The following is a 20746-nucleotide window of genomic DNA, read 5'->3' as shown; positions in this document are numbered from 1 at the left end:
TATCCACACTCTGTTTCTTTCGTCGGTAACAGTAAATATACCATCTGTGCAAGGTTCTCTCTCAAAGTAATTTTGAAAAGTTCAGACTCTGCCGCCAATACTGAGGATTCAGTATTTCCCGCACACCGCAGTAAACTGGCGTCTGCTTAGTCAGCTACACACACAGCATGTATCACACACAAGGTGAAAGGTCACAGAGGCCCCATGATGCCCATGTGCCTGTAAAACCGATGCCATGACCTGTCCATAAAATTGCCCTGTGAGTGTGTGTGTGAGTGTGAGGCGGTCAGAGGAAGTACACCATCATGTGATGGCCAATCACATGCTGCGCATAGTTGTGGTCTTTTCAAATCAATCGATTTTCGAGTATGTGCAGATGGCAGAGCGCATCATAGTTCACTCTTAGTTTCACTCACTTTTAATGTTTTCAAATGTCAGGTTAGAGAAGCTACAGACCAAGAGGTGGATGGATTTGTAGACAGCTTTGAACCTTGAATACGTCTTACCATTTTGAAATTTGATTGCAGATTTGATTACTCCTACTACTACTACTACTTCTACTACAACTACTACTTTGTAATATTTAAAAAATCCGCTAAAGGTGGTCTTGTGTTATTCGCACTCATATTCAACTGCTGCGACTATTTGGGGCAGGACTGCAACACTTTGAACTTGAAAATTGGACTTTCAAAAAGTGTCTGAGCAACCAAAGACATATATACATACACATATGTATATACATACAGATATATATGTAGTCATATATACATGTCTGTGTATGTATTATTGTCACTAATGGCCACTTACTTACTTACTAGCTCTGATACAAAAAAGCTATGAAGTTGTATGCATGAAATATTGTAGTTATTTTAGGCCTCCTGCATGTTAAGGAAATGGAGATTGGAATTGAGTAACAATCAGGAAGAATATTGACGGGTATTTCACACTGTGCGGACGTATCGCTGAGTTTGCTCTGCAGGCCTTGTTTTATTGTTCCTGCGGGGAACAGGACACTCTTCTGCTCACTGACAGACACACTGTGTCACATTATAACGTTTTTTACGTTATAATGTAAAAAACATTATAACGTTTTTCATGTTATAATGTGAAAGACAGAGAGAGAGAGAGAGAGAGAGAGAGATGAAGATGAAATAAAAAAAAACAACCAGAGGACACTTTTCCCCCGTTTTATTTTTAAATAGAAAAACCTGCCTGGTCTGACAGAGCTGAAACAACAAAATATATATATAATAAAAAAAAATGTCAAAGAATATTAAAACACAAGTCATCCTGTAACATTGGTCTTAAATTCAGGTTGCGATGCTGACGCAGACGGAGTGCTACGACATACAGTACAGAAGGAGGACGCTGGAATCTGGCCTTTCACTCGGTTTCCGCCTGTTTCCTGGAGCACGTGATCAGAGAAAGGTGTCGTTCTGGGTCTTAAACTGTGAATAAACATCACAGAAACGGCGCCGAGATCGCGTTTCTGGGACCAGCCGTAACACTTTTCTTAAAAAAAAAACATTTATTTCACCATACAGGAATGTCTTCTGCGAAGACGAGACAGTGATGTTTTCGACAAGAGCGCTGCTCCCATTGCGTCGACCCCCACTGGAAACAACAAGGCCGGACTGGTTTTCTGCGTCACACATCAGAAAGGCCTGGGATCGACTGAGCTTGAAGGGTCTCTTCATTATACAGTCAGATTTGTGTTTGTGCCTGTAACACACACACACACACACACACACACACACACACACACACACACACACACACACTAACGTGCTTACACACAGGCATCATACCTAAAGCAGACTGTGCAAAACTCTTTGGTGATAATGAATTTAAAGAAAAAGGAACGCAAAGTAACACTATCCCACAACTTGACATGGTAATACAATCTTTCCAATATACACAATTCAAACAGTCAGGAAGTCGAAAATGTAAGCCTACAAATTCAATAAATTAGACAGCAAAGGATGAATTGCAGATATAAAATCCAGCAGTTGAGTTCTTAAAAATTAAGAACAATGAAAATAAAAAAAAAGAGAGAGAGAGAGAGGGAGAGAGAGAAAGAGAGGGAGAGAGAGAGAGAGAAGAGACATCCTGGTGTAACAGTAACAGTGTTGTATTAGCAGAACTGTAAAAAAAAAAAAAAAAAAAAAAAAGGGGGGGGGGGGGGGACTTCTAACCAGAAGAAAAAGTCAGATTGTCCATGTTAATTATAAAGATTGCTGCTATTGTTTTCAACAAAGAATTGTAGTGTGAAATCAGTTATTTGTAAACATTCACAATCAAAGGTTATGCTTCACACGCACGCATACACCAGTGGGATTCACCGCCCACAAGACAATATGGAATAATAAAAGAGCCATGACGTGCATGACATGGCGTTGCTGTCCTGACTTGTACCATGTGACAGGCTGAAAGGGACCTTGGGCCGTCGCTGCAACAAAGTTCACATACAGACGACGGTCAGTATGACTTCTCTCATCAGTCAAAGCTTCTGACAGAGGACAGATTATGTGATAGCTGTCAGCCAGTTTGTTTGTTTTGTTTTTGTTTTGTTTTGTTTTTTAAAAAGAGAGAGCGCGAGAGATAGAGAGAGGGAAAGACATATTTAAAAATATATATCCATGTGAAGTCTTCCATTTCAGTAAAAAATAAATTAGGTAGTGACAATATCACGAGGAGGAGCGAGTGAGAGAGCGAGGGAGCGCGCGCGCAGACTGGCTTCAGGTTCAGTTCCTGACAGTTTGCAGTCTGGCCTGTTTTTCACGCTGTCCTAACTGAGCCATTATTGCTGGCCAGCCTCCTGAAGCCGTGGTCGTTCTTCTCCAGCCACAGCTCCGCCAGCTGCTGAGTGGAGCCATGTGACGAGGCTTTGGAGCCCAGGCACATTTTATACTGTTTGGCCTCCAGGTTGGGGTCACACACCACGGGATGGTGGACGTGTACGATGCCAGTGTCTGTGCTCCGGAACAACTTGATCCCCGACTGGACAAATTTATTAAAGAGGTCCACGTCCTCCAGCCCCCAGCCCTGTATGGAGGTGTCGAAGCCTCCGGCTCGGACCAGGTCCCCCTTGTAGACGCAGACGATCCCGAAGCCGTAGTTCCGCCACAGGCCCGTCTTGGACGTGAAAACGTAGTTATTGTTACTGGGGACCTTGCCGGCGTACACCACCTTGGGGTCGTACTGACTGAAGATGATTGGGAAGTAGGACTGCTCGCCCAAGGCGGTGTTGGCCCGACATCGCTTGAGGAAGTCGCTGGTGAAGAGCAGGTCCACGTCGCAGTAGAAGAGCAAGGAGTCGTTGGAAAAGTGCATGGAGCCGACCTCCAGCGCCAGCGCCCTGGAGAAGGAGCCGGTGACAGGCTTGATCTCCATCTCAGCGCGCGGGTACTTCATGTGGTACTCCCTCATCAGCTCCACCTGCTTCACGCGCTCCGTGTTGTTGTCCGTGCTGAAGAGCAGGATGAGCAGCTTGACGTTCTGGTTGGGGATCAAACACACCCGTTCGAAGTTGGCCATGAAGCGGACAAAGATGTTGAAGCGGCCCGACAGCGGCACCAAGATGTTGACCTTCTTTTCCTTCGGTTCTCGCTGGTCCTGTCCGGAGTTGGCCAGCTTGAAGGGGACCAGCATCTTGAGGGAGTTGGAGAGGAACGAGAGCGAATCCGACTCCTTGTTGATGTGGCTGGCCAGTGCCCTCGCGTCCATCTCGTCTTCTTCTCGGAACTGAATCTGGCTGAATGTTTGCTGAAGGTACGCGTGTCTTCTGACGGGAACCGTCATCGTCTTGCCTTTGTGTTTCTTGTACAGCAGCAGCAAATCAAGGACGTACTCTGCTCCGTACAGGGGGTTCACCCTCCGATAGCCATACTGTATTTCCTTGAAATCTAAGACCCGGCCTCTCGTTTTGGCATTGGCGTTAATCATCTCCATCACTTCCATGATGATATCGTCCAAGGCCTGTCTCTGGGAGGAGTCCATCCCGCGGCGGGGTGGCTGGCCGTCTGACGCCGAGAATAAATACCTTCCCGTCAGAAACTCCCACTCAAGGACGTCTTCTCTCTGCCGTGGGTGGAAGCGCATAAACGAGGGCGGCATGCCGAGCTGAAGGTCCTCTCGGCTCGGCTCGGCCGCTCCGTAGCGGCCCATCTGGACAATCTCCCGGTGGAGCTGGATGGTTCGGTGTCGTAGGTCGGCAATTTTGCGGCTGAGCATGTAGCTGTGCAGGCGGTACTGGTAGGGTGGGTTTTTGTTCGGGTGGAGGGTGATGGCTCGATGGATTTTGCTGTTGTGAAGATCTCGTATGTAGCCCTTCTTATTTGGTTCATAGTTTTCGTAGAAAAGTTGCTGCATCTGTGGACACAAGGGACAGCAAGAAGAATGAAAGTTTAATATATTTAATATAATTGGTCTAACCATTGGCAGTTGATGTCTGATACTACAGTATTTGATAATATTGAATTGATGCATCGCTCAAACGAAAAAAGCATCTCATATTGCAGGTTTGGGTTAAAGCACTCTTTGTGTACCCCCCCCCCCCCCCCCCCCCCCCATTGCCCCCAAATGGTGCAAGTCTAAAGTGTCAAGGGGTTTATTGTAGATCAAATCATGTACAGTTACTCAAAATGTGACTCCGTGTTTACTCGTGAGTTGCTAGAGCTTTACGAACCCACTGTTTGTCAAATCACATGAGATTCAGAATGTAAACATCAGGCCAGCTGCTCGGAGACAGCTGGCAGAATCTCAGGCACGGCCAAAAAGGCAGGTTTGTCTTGTTGCCTCCCAGTGAAGGGAGCATCAGAGCGGCTGCAACCCCCTGAAAGTCTAATTTAAGAGAACGCTGCTGGAATGCGTCCACGAGCAAGGTCCCAAGGGGACGGGCTGTGCAGGGAATCAGGCAGGACAGACGCGCAGGCTGGAGAAAGTGATACCTGAAGCTCAGTGAGATGGCAGGAATTGCTGCAGCAACTCTTTGCTTTTTCCACACATATCGCCTGCATTCCACTGCACCTCGGGCAGACTGCCAATCAAAATACACAGTAACCTTGTCATTAAAGGAAGTCTTGAGCAGAGGCTGCCTCTAAAGGGGTGAAGGGTCAGCTTTTACTTCTGAGACCGGACCACGGGTCGTGCCGCAATAAACAGAACCAACCTGCGCATTTCTTTTTTAAAAAAAAATCATCATCTGTTGTATCTTTAGTGTGGAGCTTTTCCAAATGTCTTTTGATGCAGTGCTAGTACTTAAATTAAGTAGTAGTTACATTTTAATTCATACTCAATTAGAGACAAAAAGGAAATTTATGACATGTAACATGTTAAACTAAGTCAGTAATTCTTCAAAATAGCCACCTTTCATAAAAAACATTTTTTAGAGCAATTTTAACATGTTGTACTTTGCTGCATAAGTACATATATCTTCTAATACGTTTGATGTTTTCAGTATCTATTTGCGGTGTAGAAAGTTATAAAGACGAAAAAAAATTGCATGAGAAGGTGTGTCCAGACTTTTGACTGGTAGTGCAAGTGCGCAGAAGCATCACACATGCAAGGTCTTGTGGGTAGAAAAAAATTAAATCATGTGGCGGGCCGGATCTGGCCCACGGGCCTCGAGTTTGACACAAGGTTTACTAATTATTAAAAAATAAATAAATAAAAAGGTACAAACAAGTAAACGCAGGTTCTCTCATTCAGATGCGAGAAGAATGTGCGAGATTTAGGCTCTCTTTCTTCCCTAAATCCCTTAAATCCCTAAAAGAAGCCTCCACGTGCACTCGCTTTTCTGCTATTTTTGTCTGATACAGCAGACTAGATTCTCGCCTTTCCAACGCAGTATTTTTCCACTGTTGGGCTGATAGTGATGCTGAGGGAGCCGTGTGCCAGCTCAGACTGTATCCAGCAGGGCAGCACCAGTGGTCATCAGTCGGTCAGGATGTTTATGTGTCCGTCCTGGGGCTCTGGCCATCATTAACACCCTTCCTAATTACATGACCTCAACTTTTGTGGTCAACGCAGCAACTTATGACTCATTAGTGCAATTTCTTCACAGCCATTAACCTCGACAGTATCCCCCCACTGACTAAAGGCATGCCCTTCAAACAAAGGAGACAAAGGTATGTTGCCTGCTGCCTGGGTTCCGGACTTCGCTCAAAATGAATCCTGCCTGCTCGGAACAGAACAGCTGCTTGGAGCAGAAATCAAACAGCAATATTAAACTGGTGCTGTTCGCTTCAAATTCAAAGTACTATTCCTTGTGGTCCAGCAGAGGGTGCTCTTCAGGCTGAGTTTGTAGATGTGTGAGGTGGAATCAGTCTGTGAAATATCCCACTGCCTACAACTCCTTTGTAAAAATATTAATTGAAAAGTTTCAATTAATGTTGTCGTATATCAATGATTTGTTTTTCTTTGTTCTAATTAGTGCTCAAATGAAGTCATGAATACTTACATTAGGTTGTCATATGAAAGTCAGAAAATAAAAGATAAAACTCATATCTCACTCTGTGTGTAGTGTGTTAGAGTCTACACCCAGCGGGATAATGGCATTATTTCCTTCATGTAATCACACCAATAAACCTTCCTCATAGACAACAATACAACAACAACAAAAACCACAAACAAGAACGCACCTTTGCCCATAATTATCTTGACTGGTTTTGAAATTCTGCTGTGTTTCTTGTGGCTATGAATGCATGAAGAAATGCATTTGTCCAAGCAAGAGAGTGGATGCAAAAAAAAAAGAAGCTAAACAAACATTTTAATTAGATTCATAGAGTCAAAACATTTGTCAGGCAAATAGGGGCTCATTAAATGTGCTTTAGAGAGATAAAGCGATTCTGGAGCTTAATTCAATCAGGATCTCTTGTATCCTACTGCTACGATTGAGGCAATGCCTCAAATAATGGGTCTCCAGTAAGACCCAAGAGCACATAAATCCTGCAGCAAATCATCAGGCCAACAGACAGTATGTACATGTGGACTTATAGATGAGGGCAGGTATGAAAGTGTGCAGTGCTGGTAGTTCTTGGGGCATCAATGGGGAAATGTGCAGGCGATGACAGTGAAGCCCAAGGCGGCTGCTGCTGCTGCTGCTGCTGCTGCTGCTCGGGTTAGATTTAATCTCCAGGACAATGAGAAGTGGCTTCCTTTGAGTGGACCATGCAAATCTAATTGGAGACGCCGAGACGGCATTATTCTGCTGTAATTGGCTCTTTTGTATACAAGGGTGGTCTGTCCAAACTAATTTCTCAGTTCAGGGAAAAGCTCGTCACACCTTGGATGCCTCGACAATGGGCCTGGTGCTAATGTGTGTAATGCCAAGTGGTCGGACATCAGCAGCATCAGGGCACCGGGTGACTTCAACGTCTCGGCCATGGACCGCCACCGCTGAGTGAGGCTGCAGAGTCTGCTGCCAAGAAGTACTGACTGGACTGTCATGCTGATATCTGACAGTCTTTTGAATTGGACAGATACTTTGCTTTATAAAATTAAAAAATAAATTCACTAGGAATAAAAAGGGGTTTGTCACTCTGGGTGTCACAAACAGAGACCAAGACGGGCTTGAGTACTACAACACTACTGAACATAAACAGCGGAGGTCTTGACGTTCAGAGGCTTTGACAGCAGGCTCAAGTTCAAATCCAGAATAAATGAAAGGCATTGGGACATTCTGTATACATTGTGATAATTCCCATTGCACTTTTGTACATACTGTGCAACTTCTCTCCTCTCACAACCCAATTTGTGATACCTCGTACTTGAGACATACAATGTAGTCGTTTAAAGTCTCCAGTCTGATGGTGGTTATGAAGGACACAAATACAGCAACGGAGTGATGTGACGATCTGTTCTCAAACCTGGCAGCAGTAAAAGGGCTATTAAAGGCCTATTTATGAAGACGGATACAACGCGAGTAGCAATGCGTCTTCATTAAGTAATAGCAACTGCAAATGACTTTGTGCGATCCTGCTGCTTTGAACTGTATCCAGTGACTCATCAGTTGTCATCCTGCTGGCTTTTTCTGCTAAGAGCTGTTCATGGAGAATATTAACGGCCATCCATCTATTGTCTAGCACCATTTCTCCAGCACACAGAGTCGCAGCGGTGCTGAAGCCTATTCCAGCTGTCTTGTGAGCAAAGGCAGGCTTACACACTGGACCTGTTACCAGTTTATAATAGGGCCACATAGAGAGACAAATAACTATCCGCACCCGCATTCGTTATAATGACAATTTCTTGCTGTGCCGCGACAGTGCCAACCACTGCACCACCAACAGTCCAGACCATGCCGACACCCACACTTGAAAAATGATAGAATAAAACAGTGACGGAAAGAGAAACGCTTGTTGTGTAACGTGAGTACAAAATTATCGGAAGTTGAATGTAAGCAGTTCCTATGTTGTGCAATTCTCTGCAACACGTCAAGAACTTGTTCTTGAGGAAACCACTCGAGCCACATTTCTAAAAGAAAAAAGCCACACAGATCAGATATATAATCAATATATAACTACCATTTTTGACTCTGAATGGTGCTCATTTTAACGATAAAATAGGTCACATTACCAAATATAGTCAATGAATTGTTAAATGACACGCCAGTTCAAGCCTAAGGAAACAGGACAAGAGAGCTGTAATGATACTGAGGAGTATGGGACAGGTTAAGCTAATAATTAGTTTGCTGTGCAAAAAGGAAAAAAGGTAACTCAACAAACACCACTACCACAACTGCACACTGACGTGCTGAAAACGTGCATAAAAAGACAAGTACTAAAAATACATAAATAAAATAAGATAAAAATACAAGCCTGATGTCCAAAGAAAACAAATATCCAGAAAACTTAAATATGCTCGAAAAGGAGGAGGAAGAAGTACAAAACTTATTTAAACCGACCCCAATTCACTTTAGATTTCATCTTTATTTTATTGCATTCTTTAGTGAAATATATTAAAACAAGATATTATATGCAGCTATTAAACATTATCAACTATTATGTTACTTCAATTATATTACTATTATATCACAGCACTATATTACCATATTTTACATATTATACCGAGGCGCTGCGAGTAAACGTGTTAAAACAACAACATCAACAAACAAAAAAGTGTGATAGCCTCAGCCATTTATTATTTTACTTTATTTCATAGTCATTGAGCTCACAAAATTAATGCAGCCTTTATTTACTAGCTACTGAGTTTTTAGACGTTTGATGAGGTGGGACATTGGGGGTGGGGTGGGGGTTGGTGGGGCTTGGCTGTCTAAAGAAGAAACCAGCCGACAGCTGCTTCATCCGCCCCATCCACAAACCAGCAGAACATGGGTGGATCCACGGCACGGATGGCTCTCTGACATCAAGGCACAAGCCTAAAATTAAAACCTTCCATGAAAGCGAAGGGAAAATCTACCCAATATTGGTCAAATTTTTCTATTTTTTTTATTGTTGGAGGTAATTACAGCCGTGTGGTGGGCAATGACATACTTGTGGAGTCTTGCTGGTTGATGGAGCTAGCATTTAGCGAGTGCCGCCCAAAGGAAGCTGTAGGAACAGGAACTCGGGACGTGGGTGTAGGAAAGCTTGGAGACAAGTGTTTCTGCGTGCACACAAACTCAACGACTGAAAGTGAATATGTTTATGCAAGCCTATAATCTGCACCGCAGTCCCTGCCCTAAACAATCCTTCACTCCCAAAAGAAAAGTATTCTCGTTTGAAGCCTAATTTCTTAGTCTGTCATGTTCTGAGCTCTCATCACGGTGTGTGTGTGTGTGTGTGTGCGCGCGCGCATGCACACGAGGCACAATAAAGCAAGTCGCATCCTGTCAGAAGCCCAAAAGTCAACTGTGGAAATCACAAGGAAATTGAAATTGTTGTTCTCCCAGTAGAACGTGTTACATATTTTTTCAGACAACTAACTTCATTTTTAATGAAACACAAATCAAAGCAGGATAAATAGCAATGGATGTCCAAATTGTTGCAAGAGAATAAAACAAACTAACTGACAAGAGTCAATACCATAGCATTTCACCATTTTACTACGTCCGCTATTCATTATTAATATTCATTGCCAATGCTATAAAAGCTGCTAAGCTTATATAGCTAGACAATGACAGCATTATGCTCACAAAAGGGCTAAATCAAAGCGAAATCATAGCCAAAGACGTTTGTGAAAACGTATTTATTATATATATAATATGATATAGTCCTCATATTGCCCTCACAGCAAGAAGGTCACGGGCTCCATCCTTGGACCTGTGGCCTTTACGTGTGGGGTTAGCATGTTCTCCCTCTGTCTGAGTGGTTTCTCTCCGGCCACTCCGGCTTCCTCCCAAAGTCCAAAGACACGCACGTGATGCGAAATGGGAAGTCTAAATTCGCCACCAGTGCAAGCGTGCACGGTCGGTTGTTTTTCTGTGTGGCCCTGCAATAAAACTGGCCACTTGTCTGCTTGATTTCTCAATTTGTACTTCAAAATGAAAAAGAACTGAAAGTTAGTTGAATATAATTTATTTCCTGACATCTATAATTAAATATTCTTTAAAGTTTTTTAGTAGCCAGCCTTAAAAGAAAACACCATTTAGCTTTATTTGCCTTTAGACAGTCCCAACAAGCACATACACCAATAAGACAACCCATCTAAGTAACACACAATTTAAAAACTATAACTGAAGTAAACAACCCTAAAATGGTAATCACAAGAAGAGTACAAAGTGTCACATTTCTACACTACACCATGGACGTCAAATAGAGAAAACCTGGTCTACTTGTATGTAACTCAGGAAAGGCAAAACAGTGCCGGCAAAAAAAAAAAAAAGCATAATCAGCAGAAGCTCAAAGAAAGAGGTGTCCCATTACTTTAGAGGCAGTATCACAACAAAATATAAACCCACTTCAAAACATGGCTCAGATGGGAGCCCAGGGAAAAGTGGTAGGGGTGCTTCACAAGGAGGAACGGAACAGCGAGGCAGTAAGATGGGCCATACTCTCCACCTTGAGGTCACGCTGGGAAGAATTCAACTCGCAACGCAGCTTTTTCCTAAAGCTGTGGCCTCCCCTGAGGGACAGGTGATCAGGGGGCAATAATTACACTCCTGTTCCCGTTTGATCCCTCTGACACCATTGCCTTACGGACCCCCAGGTAAACCAGCCGACAGCTGTATGCTAATGGTTATGGCTCATGTTCCAGATGTTACCGCTGACACATGGGGTGAGCCTGGGAAACCATCAGACTCCTTCAGATTCCTCCCAGAAGAAGAAGAAGAAGAAGAAGAAGAAGAAGAAGAAGAAGAAGAAGAAGAAGAAGAAGAAGAAGTGTTCTCTTTTATTTGGCTAATTTTCGTGAAGAGTGGATGTAACCTAATTTTTCAGAAATCTGGCCACAAATGTGTTTCCTGCAAAGAACTGAGACCCCAACCAAAAGCTGATTAGGCCAGATCAACTTTGGTACGAGGGGAAATGAAAAATCTTGGCCTGTGAACTCAAAGGACAATTTGCCCACTCTGTGAAATCTTTTTATGTAAAAGCTTTTGCACACTGGAAACTAATCCCAAGCACATGCAGACAGCAATGCACACTGACACATTTTCCAAATGAAACAGCTTCAAGAGGATGGTATCAAAGGTCCATCCGAGTGAATGGTCTGTAATTCAAAATGATATATGCATGCAAAAACTGACAGCGCCACAAAGAGGTCAAAAGTTTGACTGGTAGCAGTGGTATATGTAGTATATGCAAACTTGTTGAGGAACACCTTCAAACTAGATGGTGCCATCTAATGAAAGGCATCAGCATGTGGTCCCCGGGCCATAGTTTGCCCACGCCTGATCTAACATCTAAAGCTTAAAATGTGCAACAGGCCTTTGACTAGTTCCTGTGTTACTGGTGAGGCTCTCTGCTGCTCAAACAAACGGCTCCAGAGTCTTTGTCAGGGCTGAGTGCATTACATCACTGTCCTGGTCAAATAACAGTCTTCAAGTGTGACTGAAGTAACAGTCTATACCGGTCCTGACTTCCCCTTGGCACACAGTTTGCTGCCTCTAATGATGCATCTCACTTCCTGGTCCAATGTTGTTGAAGGAGGCTTGTGCAATAGAGAGAAGGGTGAATTAGCCACAGCGAGGAACGAAGAAACCCCTGATTCTTCTCAGAGAATTTGCAGCAGTCGCAACACAACAACACTTATTGTGAACGACGCTTATTGTGTATGTTGAACTGCAGGACGTGTCTGAAAACGTACTCTGCCTCTGTTATCTTTGACACTTCCTCATCTTATCTCAGCTCTTTTCCTGTTCCTGCTCCTACCTGATAAGCTTAATTAAACTAAGGTTTCTTGCATATTAGAATGCCCACTGCCAATGTCTGCCATCGATAAACAGCGCGTCTTTCTTTATGAAACACAATGAGCTTGGTGATCTGACACGGACCCGGATGTGTCAGGACCGTATTCAGACAAATGAGCAAAGCTGTATTTATGTCACTATTGACGTGTCAAGCAACTACTGCAAAAAGGATATCATCCAGTCAAAACGACCGATAATTCCATCAATGGAAACAGAATCTACATTGAATGTGCTTTAGGACATAAGTGGAAGTGAAAAACAAATAGGACAAACTGAAACATGAGTGCAAAAGGTAGTTGGTCTTCCTATGTGGCCCTTGGGACAAAACTGGCTACTGGCCCAGGGTGTGACCCCAACCTTTGCCTGAAGCCAGAGGACAACGGACGGACGGACGGACGGACGGACGGACGGACGGACGGACAGAAACAAAGATGTGCACAGTGGCTTGAAATATTACATTTTTATATAAATTGACTAAATATTTCAGGAAACTCTTGCTTTCTTCACACACACACACACACACACACACACACACACACACACACACACACACCAGAGCTGTTTGAACTCAACACACACACACACACACACACACACACACACACACACACACACACACACACACACACCAGAGCTGTTTGAACTCAACGCACAGCTTAATCTTAAGCTCGAATCTAATGATTTCTCTAAGCTTTGATTTGGCGCTGTTTAAACATGACTCATCATGTTTAAACTAGATGTAAGTCTCTTCTAAAAGAAAGAAAGTAACCAGGTAATACAGGTACACCAAGTAAATTGTCACTACTGGATTAATAAATGCTGCTGTCACCCGAGGACAGCCTTGAACACCCGCTCTGTTTCCTGGTTTGTCAGGAGAAAATGTCTCTATTCACCGAGCAGATGAGGCGAGATAACCTTCCATTCATAATGTCTGCTGAGACTGTCCTCCAAAGAGCGGTCACATCTCCCACTGCAATCATTCATCCCCCAATCTAATTAAATGTCTCAAAATGCAGCAGAATAAGGACGAAATGTTTTGTTTTAAAGGGGCAATAGGCAAAATTTTCACGACTCGAGAGTGCATCAGAGCATCAAAAGAAACAAAGAGGCTGTCCACTCCTTCAGAGCGAAGCATTCTTCCATCCTTCCATCCATCCATTTTCAATACACACTTCTTCCTGAGCTCAAGGTCATGGGGGTCTGCTGGAGCCTCTCCCAGCTGTGACAGGGCGAAGACAGAGTGACAAGTCGCCAGTTCATCGCAGGGCCACATAGAGACAAACAACCATTCGCACTCACGTTCACATCTACGGACAATTCAGAGTTTCCAATTTACCTCACATGCATGTTTTTGGACTGTGGGAGGAAGCTGGAGAACCCGGAGAGAACCCACACAGACACAGGGAGAACATGCAAATTCCACACAGAAAGGCCAAACGCCTGGAATCAAACCCACGACCATCTTGTATTCTGGGGGCCTGGTTTTACTAGAGTTGTGTGTCAAATGCAGGTCTGGCACTCAAAGTTGTCCCCTTGGAAACACAACATGGTAACAGAAGGCGACCCTCCAGATTGAGGGTTATATCCGGCATAATTTTAGCTGACGTTAGTGTTCATTTGGAGCATGTTTCATGTTATTTGCATGTGTTTTCTGAAGTTGCGGTGTGTTTGACCGCCACTAGGGCGGTTTACTTCTTGCTACTATTTAGAACGGTGGTGGGGCAGCTGTTTCGATACAGGCTGAAATTCACATGCACTAACGTGCTTATCCGGCCGGTCCGGCTTTGTAAACAAAAGGCTGGAAAGGGCTCAAACTAACAAATAGAGAGTGTGTGTGATTTGATGCTTTACACTGGGTAAAACAACACAATGAGAGCTTCACAAACCATACCATATGATTTTTTTGTTTATTAACTTACACTACCGGTCAAAAGTTTGGAAACACCCATTTCTTCTTTCTCTTTACTACTTTCTTCACTGTATATACATACTGTGGACATCAACTATATGACCAAGACATGTGAATTAACAATAAAATGATGTTAAATACCTAAATATGTTCTGTTATAATGAAGGGTGGCTATTTTAGATCATCTAAAATATATAACTAGAGTTATTTCACACTTTTTTGTTGAATACATATTCCATGTGTTCATTCATAGTTTGATGTCTTGAGCGACAATCTACAATGTAAATAGTCATGAAAATAAATGAAAAACCACTAAATCAGAAGTATGTGTCCAAACTTTTGACTGGTGGTGTATGTCTGATGAGAATGAAAAGCATACATTGACCCTTTAAGCATTGACCCTTACTGTGCTTTTATTACCCCCTCAGAACCCATTGTTTTAACTTACAAAAACATTCATCAATTTGTTGTATTTGTTTGTAGGTCATTACGTAGCAACAGAAAAAAAAGCACTTTTCAGAGAAGCTCCAGACTCAGGAATTGCAGCATCATACTTTTTGGAGTTGAGAAAGCAAATGTTTCCGCTGAGGAAAGCAGAGCAGAGTTGAGAGACGACTGAGGAAACGGAAAACATGAACAAGCTTCGAGGCAGTCTGCACAGGCGACGAAGAAAGGAAAAGGGGGAGGGTGCTGAGGGGGCAGTTGATGGGGTAATTTGGGGACCATGAGGTGTTTTGATAAAGCGGTGGGGAGAGAAGTTCAAAGGCGAGATGTTCGGGCAGTTTGCCTCCCCTCGTCACACTCACTTTGCAGCAGACAAGAAGGGGAACAGAAGGCAACAGAGCGCAAGGTCGACAACAGTCTGAGACAACAGAGCTGCAATATGGAAGGATGCTTTCACCCCCAACCCATGCACAATGGCTGGAAGACATTATGTCTTGTTTAAAACTAGAAGACAACTGATATTCTCTCCAGCATTCGAAGGGGAAATTCCAAAAGACATGGGGACCCCTCCTAAATTTATTGCAGATCACTTGATGTAATACTTGACTACTGGACAACAGATTCACTCTGTCTTTTTCCCCCTTTTTTCTCTTCTTCGTCTTCAGTTATTTTTTATTTAGTGCAGGTTCTGGATGAGATAAAACACCGGTAGTGGCGAGGAGTGGGTTGACAGGAGGGAGATGGTGGGTTATATTTGTTTTGAGATACCTGTATGACCATGCGTTCTACTTGTATAACCATTTGGACTGACACATGCAGTATATATTTCTTTTTTAATTGGGACTTGGATATAATGCCATTGCCCTTCTTTTTTAATATATGTTTATATCCTTTGCATTTACATGTATATATATCCTGCCACACCCCTGTAATGACCTGTTAACTGCATTGCCTGTCATAAAGGGCTGCAGTATTAAACAGCTGCTCTGAAATGAGACGATTTCAGAGCTGTGAGAAAACTAAAAAGCCCAAACTGGCTCAACCCACAACAAAGGAGCCACTGGCTTTACACCTCAACCGTCCAGCAGTGGAAATGTAGGAGCAGTAGCCCAGTAATCTGCCGGCCCTGGACTGCATCTCAGTCAGCCTGGTCTCGTTGAGGACGATGAATCACTGCAGGGCCCAGACTGGGCCAGACTGAGATGACTACGTCAGGGACAAAATCCAGTCAGCACAGCGTCAGGACCCGCACTTCCACACAGAATAATGACTTTCCAGTGGCCTTCTTTTTCCTCTATTATCCTTGGGACTGCAGTCCCAGAGAGCCATGCAACTCAGAGCACTGCTGTCCAAGAATGCAGTCAATGCGAGCTATGCTGCACGTATAAACTTGTCACCAACCCCCCCCCCCCCCCCACACACACACACACACACACACACACACACACACACACACACACACACACACACACACACACACACACCGACAAATAGCAAACACAAGTTCTTTGCCACTTTCCACGTTGTTCACATTGTTTGGCCTTGTTTGAAATAGAGACAACAGACAAGAAAGGGCAGTGACCTTCAAGATAAAATATTATGCATTGATAGTAATGTGCTATTGATTACAAGACAGCATTCTTTCTAGCTTGAACAAAGTAGCAGTCTTAGTTATTATCTCCTTTCTTACCCAAATAAGCTACAATGTCTCGCTTGTTTCTGTATTTGTGACATGGTAAAAAATAAACTAACTATTCTCTGAACAAAGAAAACTAAGTAGTGTTAGAACGGTGAAACTTTGTAGAGTAGCTCAGGAGAACAACTTCTTTTTGAGGTGAATGCCGCAGATCAAAATGGCTCTTCTGACTGCAGCGCCAGAGATTGATCCAAACATGCACTATTTAGCAATTTCGGGGCATGCTGTGGTGCACACAATCATTCTCCTGTCTCTGGGCCCTGATCCTTCCACTCTGTGAGGCATCCTAGCCTCTCCCCACTGCAACTCGAACCCTCCACCCTGGACCAACCTGCGGCATTGCCCGAACAAAGGTACCTTTTTAATCCCGTAGCCGTACACGCATTACATGGCACAACATTAAAGACTTTTGTCTCCTTCGAGCGCACATAGATCCATACATACACTGTACACCATGCAAATCTCCATCTTCCTTTTTGCCAGTCCTGAAACGATGAGGAAAAACTGTGTTTCCTTTATTAAAAGATCCATGGAGGCCCTGTCCTCAGGCCTCATGATGCCCTCCAGCAAACCCTGGCCTCTTAGTATTTAGTTACCACACACACACACACACACACACACACACACACACACACACACACACACACACACACACACACACACACACACACACACACACAAGGATCTATCACTCACTAGCCCACTACGAAAACATCTTGAAGAATGTGCAAGTAGCTTCAACCTCAGTTCGGTTTCAGCTGATTTCTACTGAAGAAACTAAGAAAGACTCAAGAGAGGGAGACGCACAGCCCATCTGCTCCTCTACACAGTAATGTGTGTCTAACAGTTCCTGTTAAGAATGAGTTATGTCCTTCAGGATGGATCAAAAAGAACGGACAAAGTGTTAGTTCGGTGCCACTTCCAACTTGATCATTTAAGTCGAAGAAAATATGAAAATGTTAAAAAAAAAAAAAAAATTGCTGAAGAAAAGTATCATCTGAAAAATATACATTGATGCATTACAATTATTAAGATGACAAAAGAATTCTCCTAAATTATTTTGGTATCAAGGACACGTCAGCATGGACGGTGTTATCGCCTCAGTCTGCAACACACTGCCAGAAATGAATGTGGATTTCTTCGCACAGACGTTCACAAAATATTTGCAAATTTTTCAACTAAATAGCCAGATCTGCACAATCTGAAGACAGCTGAATGATGGTCTGGTTTGGTGTGAGTGTGTCATATGCCTTTCATCCCGAGCATGACCCCAGCCTGGATGTCACTGACCCCAAACAAACTACTGACAAAAACAGTATTGTGTGGCCACTGCAGCACTTCACCAACAGTTGGATCAAGTGTGGCACTCATCTCACAAAAACGGCATAATGCCAAAAAGGTCATGCAAGTCTTTGATAGATCCTGATAAATACTTTCACACCTGCTTTCAAAGGGTTGTCATATTAATGAAGTCACAGCCACAAACTTTCTTAATATGGTCCTTGTCCATTAACATTGCAGGTGCATTTTTGTCACTAACTTTTTCCCTGTGAGACAATGGCTCGTATACTGACATCAGTAAGGCACAGACAGACAGACAGACAGACACTTCATTTAACCTGGACACCACCATTTTTCTTTTCTTTTTTTTCAAGCTGCAGAACGCTTTGAAACCACTCCATGACTATGATAACACTGATGATGTACAATAATGGCAGGTAAGATCCACTGATAGTTTCCCACCTAACATTCACGGCCCATGCTCCGTCAACAACAACATCCTGCATGCAGGTAAAAGGCCACACGGCCATGTGGAGATGCTGCTTTGTGATCAATCTATGAGGAGGAAACACATGGTGAGGGCTTCTATGGCCATTGTAAGGCTCTTAGGGAACTAATCTTCTCTAATTGGATGCTAGAGGCTTAACAACACCACAATGATTGACTGTGATGGGTGTCATGATAGATCCAGCATGGTGAATGGGCCTGCCTCGGGGTCTGAGGCCAGGAGGTGGGGGGGTGGGTGGGGTTGGTGGGGCGTCTGCTGCTTGTCTGAATAGTGGCCATTTATTTGATTACAAACTAATTTTACAGTCTGTATCTTGCTTTTGAATTTTAACTGGACGCTGGGCTTAATTATACAAAATGCTGGTGTGAAGAGGAACTGCCTTCCAAAATAGTTTTAACAATGTCACGGCTCTGTTAAATTGAGGTTTTCCAAACATCTGACCTAGAGTGTTGGAACCAAGGGGAATGCAGAATCCAAATCCATGAATCAACAAATAATGCATTTACTGATAAACGTGTTGGGTGTTGCTGTCGTAAGTTGGTCCTTCAAAAAACCATGAAGAATGACTTGTTAGGGAAAATTATTAGGAAAGATGTACGGTTAAAAGAGCTATGGCAGCTCCCAATAGGCGTGGGAAGCCTATTTAGAAAAAAAAGACATGTCTATTCTACTATGATGTTGCTGCACCAGCATTATCAAAGCTGATATAGTTGTAAGATACAGAGCTCTCCTTATCTCTGTTTTGGCATTATGCATAGCAACACACAGACCAGTCAGCAGTAGCCACATTGTGCCCTACGGGGAAACAGGATGATTTAGCACTGAACGCTGCCTGCGACAGATCTGACAACACGCACGCGTCCAGCACCGACTCACGGCAAACAGTCAGAGAACCCTTATCAAGTGAGACTTTACCTTCAAAGCTGCATTGCAAGGACCGCTGCAGCTGTTAAGCCTCTCAGCAAAAATGTGCCGTGCATGACACACAATAAATCGTGATATGATTCTACATTAACCTGGACTGTTGCCAAGAGGTGTATCCCCAAGGGTATAATCATCCGACAGGTCACCTAAAGTATTCTCTAAATCCTGCAGCATGTTGTGACAAAAACGAGGATTCAGCCCTGTGATGCGAGACCACATATCTTCCTGAACACACATGGAATAGGTGTGAGAAGGAAAACAAACACAGAACACGGCCTGACAGATCATTACATGAACGCTGGGCTGTTTGGGAACATTGATCGTTACTGGTCGGTGGTCAGCCTTTGTCACTGCACTCTAACAACAAGGGCAGAACCATGTGGAAATGTTTGGGATGATGTCTGGCAGGAGGAAGATTCACCGACAAACACAACCTAGTGTGGATAGATAAAGATTACAGCTTACTGGCCGGTCTGACGTCTAAATATAGGTCAACGTCAGCAGTGGAGCTTAAATCTGCTGATAGTGAATGAGTGACTGTTCGTTTGCAGGGTGGGCAAGCAAATGGATGAGCAGTCTTAACCATTTAACATGACTTGAAATCAGTTATTACTGACATACAATCTTTGCTTGGACAACACTATCCAAGACTGAAAAACTGCAAACTGCAAACTGAAAGTGTAGAATTGTATTGGTACTGATGTGTCTTTTCATGTATTGCCAGCTCATTAAATGTCCCTTTGGTCTTCTTTGGTGGAGATGAGCTGGTGACAATACATCAGATATCCTCCAGTGGCCAAAGCATGCAGACGTACAGCAATGACACCAGGGCCACATGACAAGGCAGTGAACGGTAGAAGACTGAAGAGAGAGGTAACGTGAGGTGGACGTCCGTGTCTAAAACACGTGGAGTGACAGAATTTGTGGACAGATCAAAAGCCTCCATTCCTTCGACTAAAGCACATCGCAACTACCTGAAAGAGCCGCTCAAGAACATATTTAACATTCCGGCCATGATGCACAGCCTTGGCAACCCTCCAAACAAACCAATAAAACTGGATGCAAAGGAGTCCAAAGAACCCCTGTATTATGCAAGAAACAAACAGTTGCAAATGGCTGAAAATAAATAGAAGGAGAAATACATTTAATTATTGCTGAAAGTGCAAAACAATTAAGGGAAATGTTCCACGTTCACAACATTCAAATTGTCAATTTTTCCTCCCCATCAATTCTTGCAAAGTCTTTAGTTTTATTTAAAAATGTGTAACTGTTTAATCAAATAAAGTCTTTCATTACTTTTGGAGTATTTTTTTTAACTAGCAGAACTCCTGAAATGAGTGAAGGCCTTGGAGAGCACTTGGAGAGAGAGATAATAATAAAAATAAAAAGTAGTATCCCATGCCCTGCTTCCCTTGAGATCAGGAAGTTTAGTTGACGATGCTGCTGATAAATCATTAGCTTTGGATTCTTTTTTGATTCCAAAGAAAAGCAGAGCATTTGCCAAGTAAGGATTTATCACAACACATGGTTAGCAGAAAAGTTGGCCGCAATTAAGCGGAAGACAAGTTCAAGCAATATGGAAACATTCATCCAGGAATCTAGAACTGGAATCAGGTGAAAAAATGACAAGGTGACATC

General features: G+C 43.3%; 1 protein-coding gene across 1 annotated transcript in view; it reads right to left on the bottom strand.

Annotated features, from left to right (window-relative positions):
- Positions 1-1173: 1173 nt before the first annotated feature.
- The window catches only part of LOC142882482 (chondroitin sulfate synthase 1-like), a 36044-nt gene continuing 16471 nt past the window's right edge, over positions 1174-20746 (bottom strand). The window contains exon 3 of the mRNA XM_076017243.1: positions 1174-4371. Within this exon, the coding sequence (XP_075873358.1) occupies positions 2779-4371 (1593 nt within the window). The 3' untranslated portion in view covers positions 1174-2778. The remainder of the gene's footprint in view (positions 4372-20746) is intronic.

Source organism: Nelusetta ayraudi, unplaced genomic scaffold (genome assembly GCF_046127955.1).
Source record: "Nelusetta ayraudi isolate G7.1 ecotype Tasmania unplaced genomic scaffold, CSIRO-AGI_Nayr_v1 ptg000289l, whole genome shotgun sequence".
Classification (NCBI taxonomy): domain Eukaryota; kingdom Metazoa; phylum Chordata; class Actinopteri; order Tetraodontiformes; family Monacanthidae; genus Nelusetta; species Nelusetta ayraudi.
The sequence above is the reverse complement of the archived record's forward strand: the minus strand, read 5'-3'. Positions and strand labels throughout refer to the sequence as shown.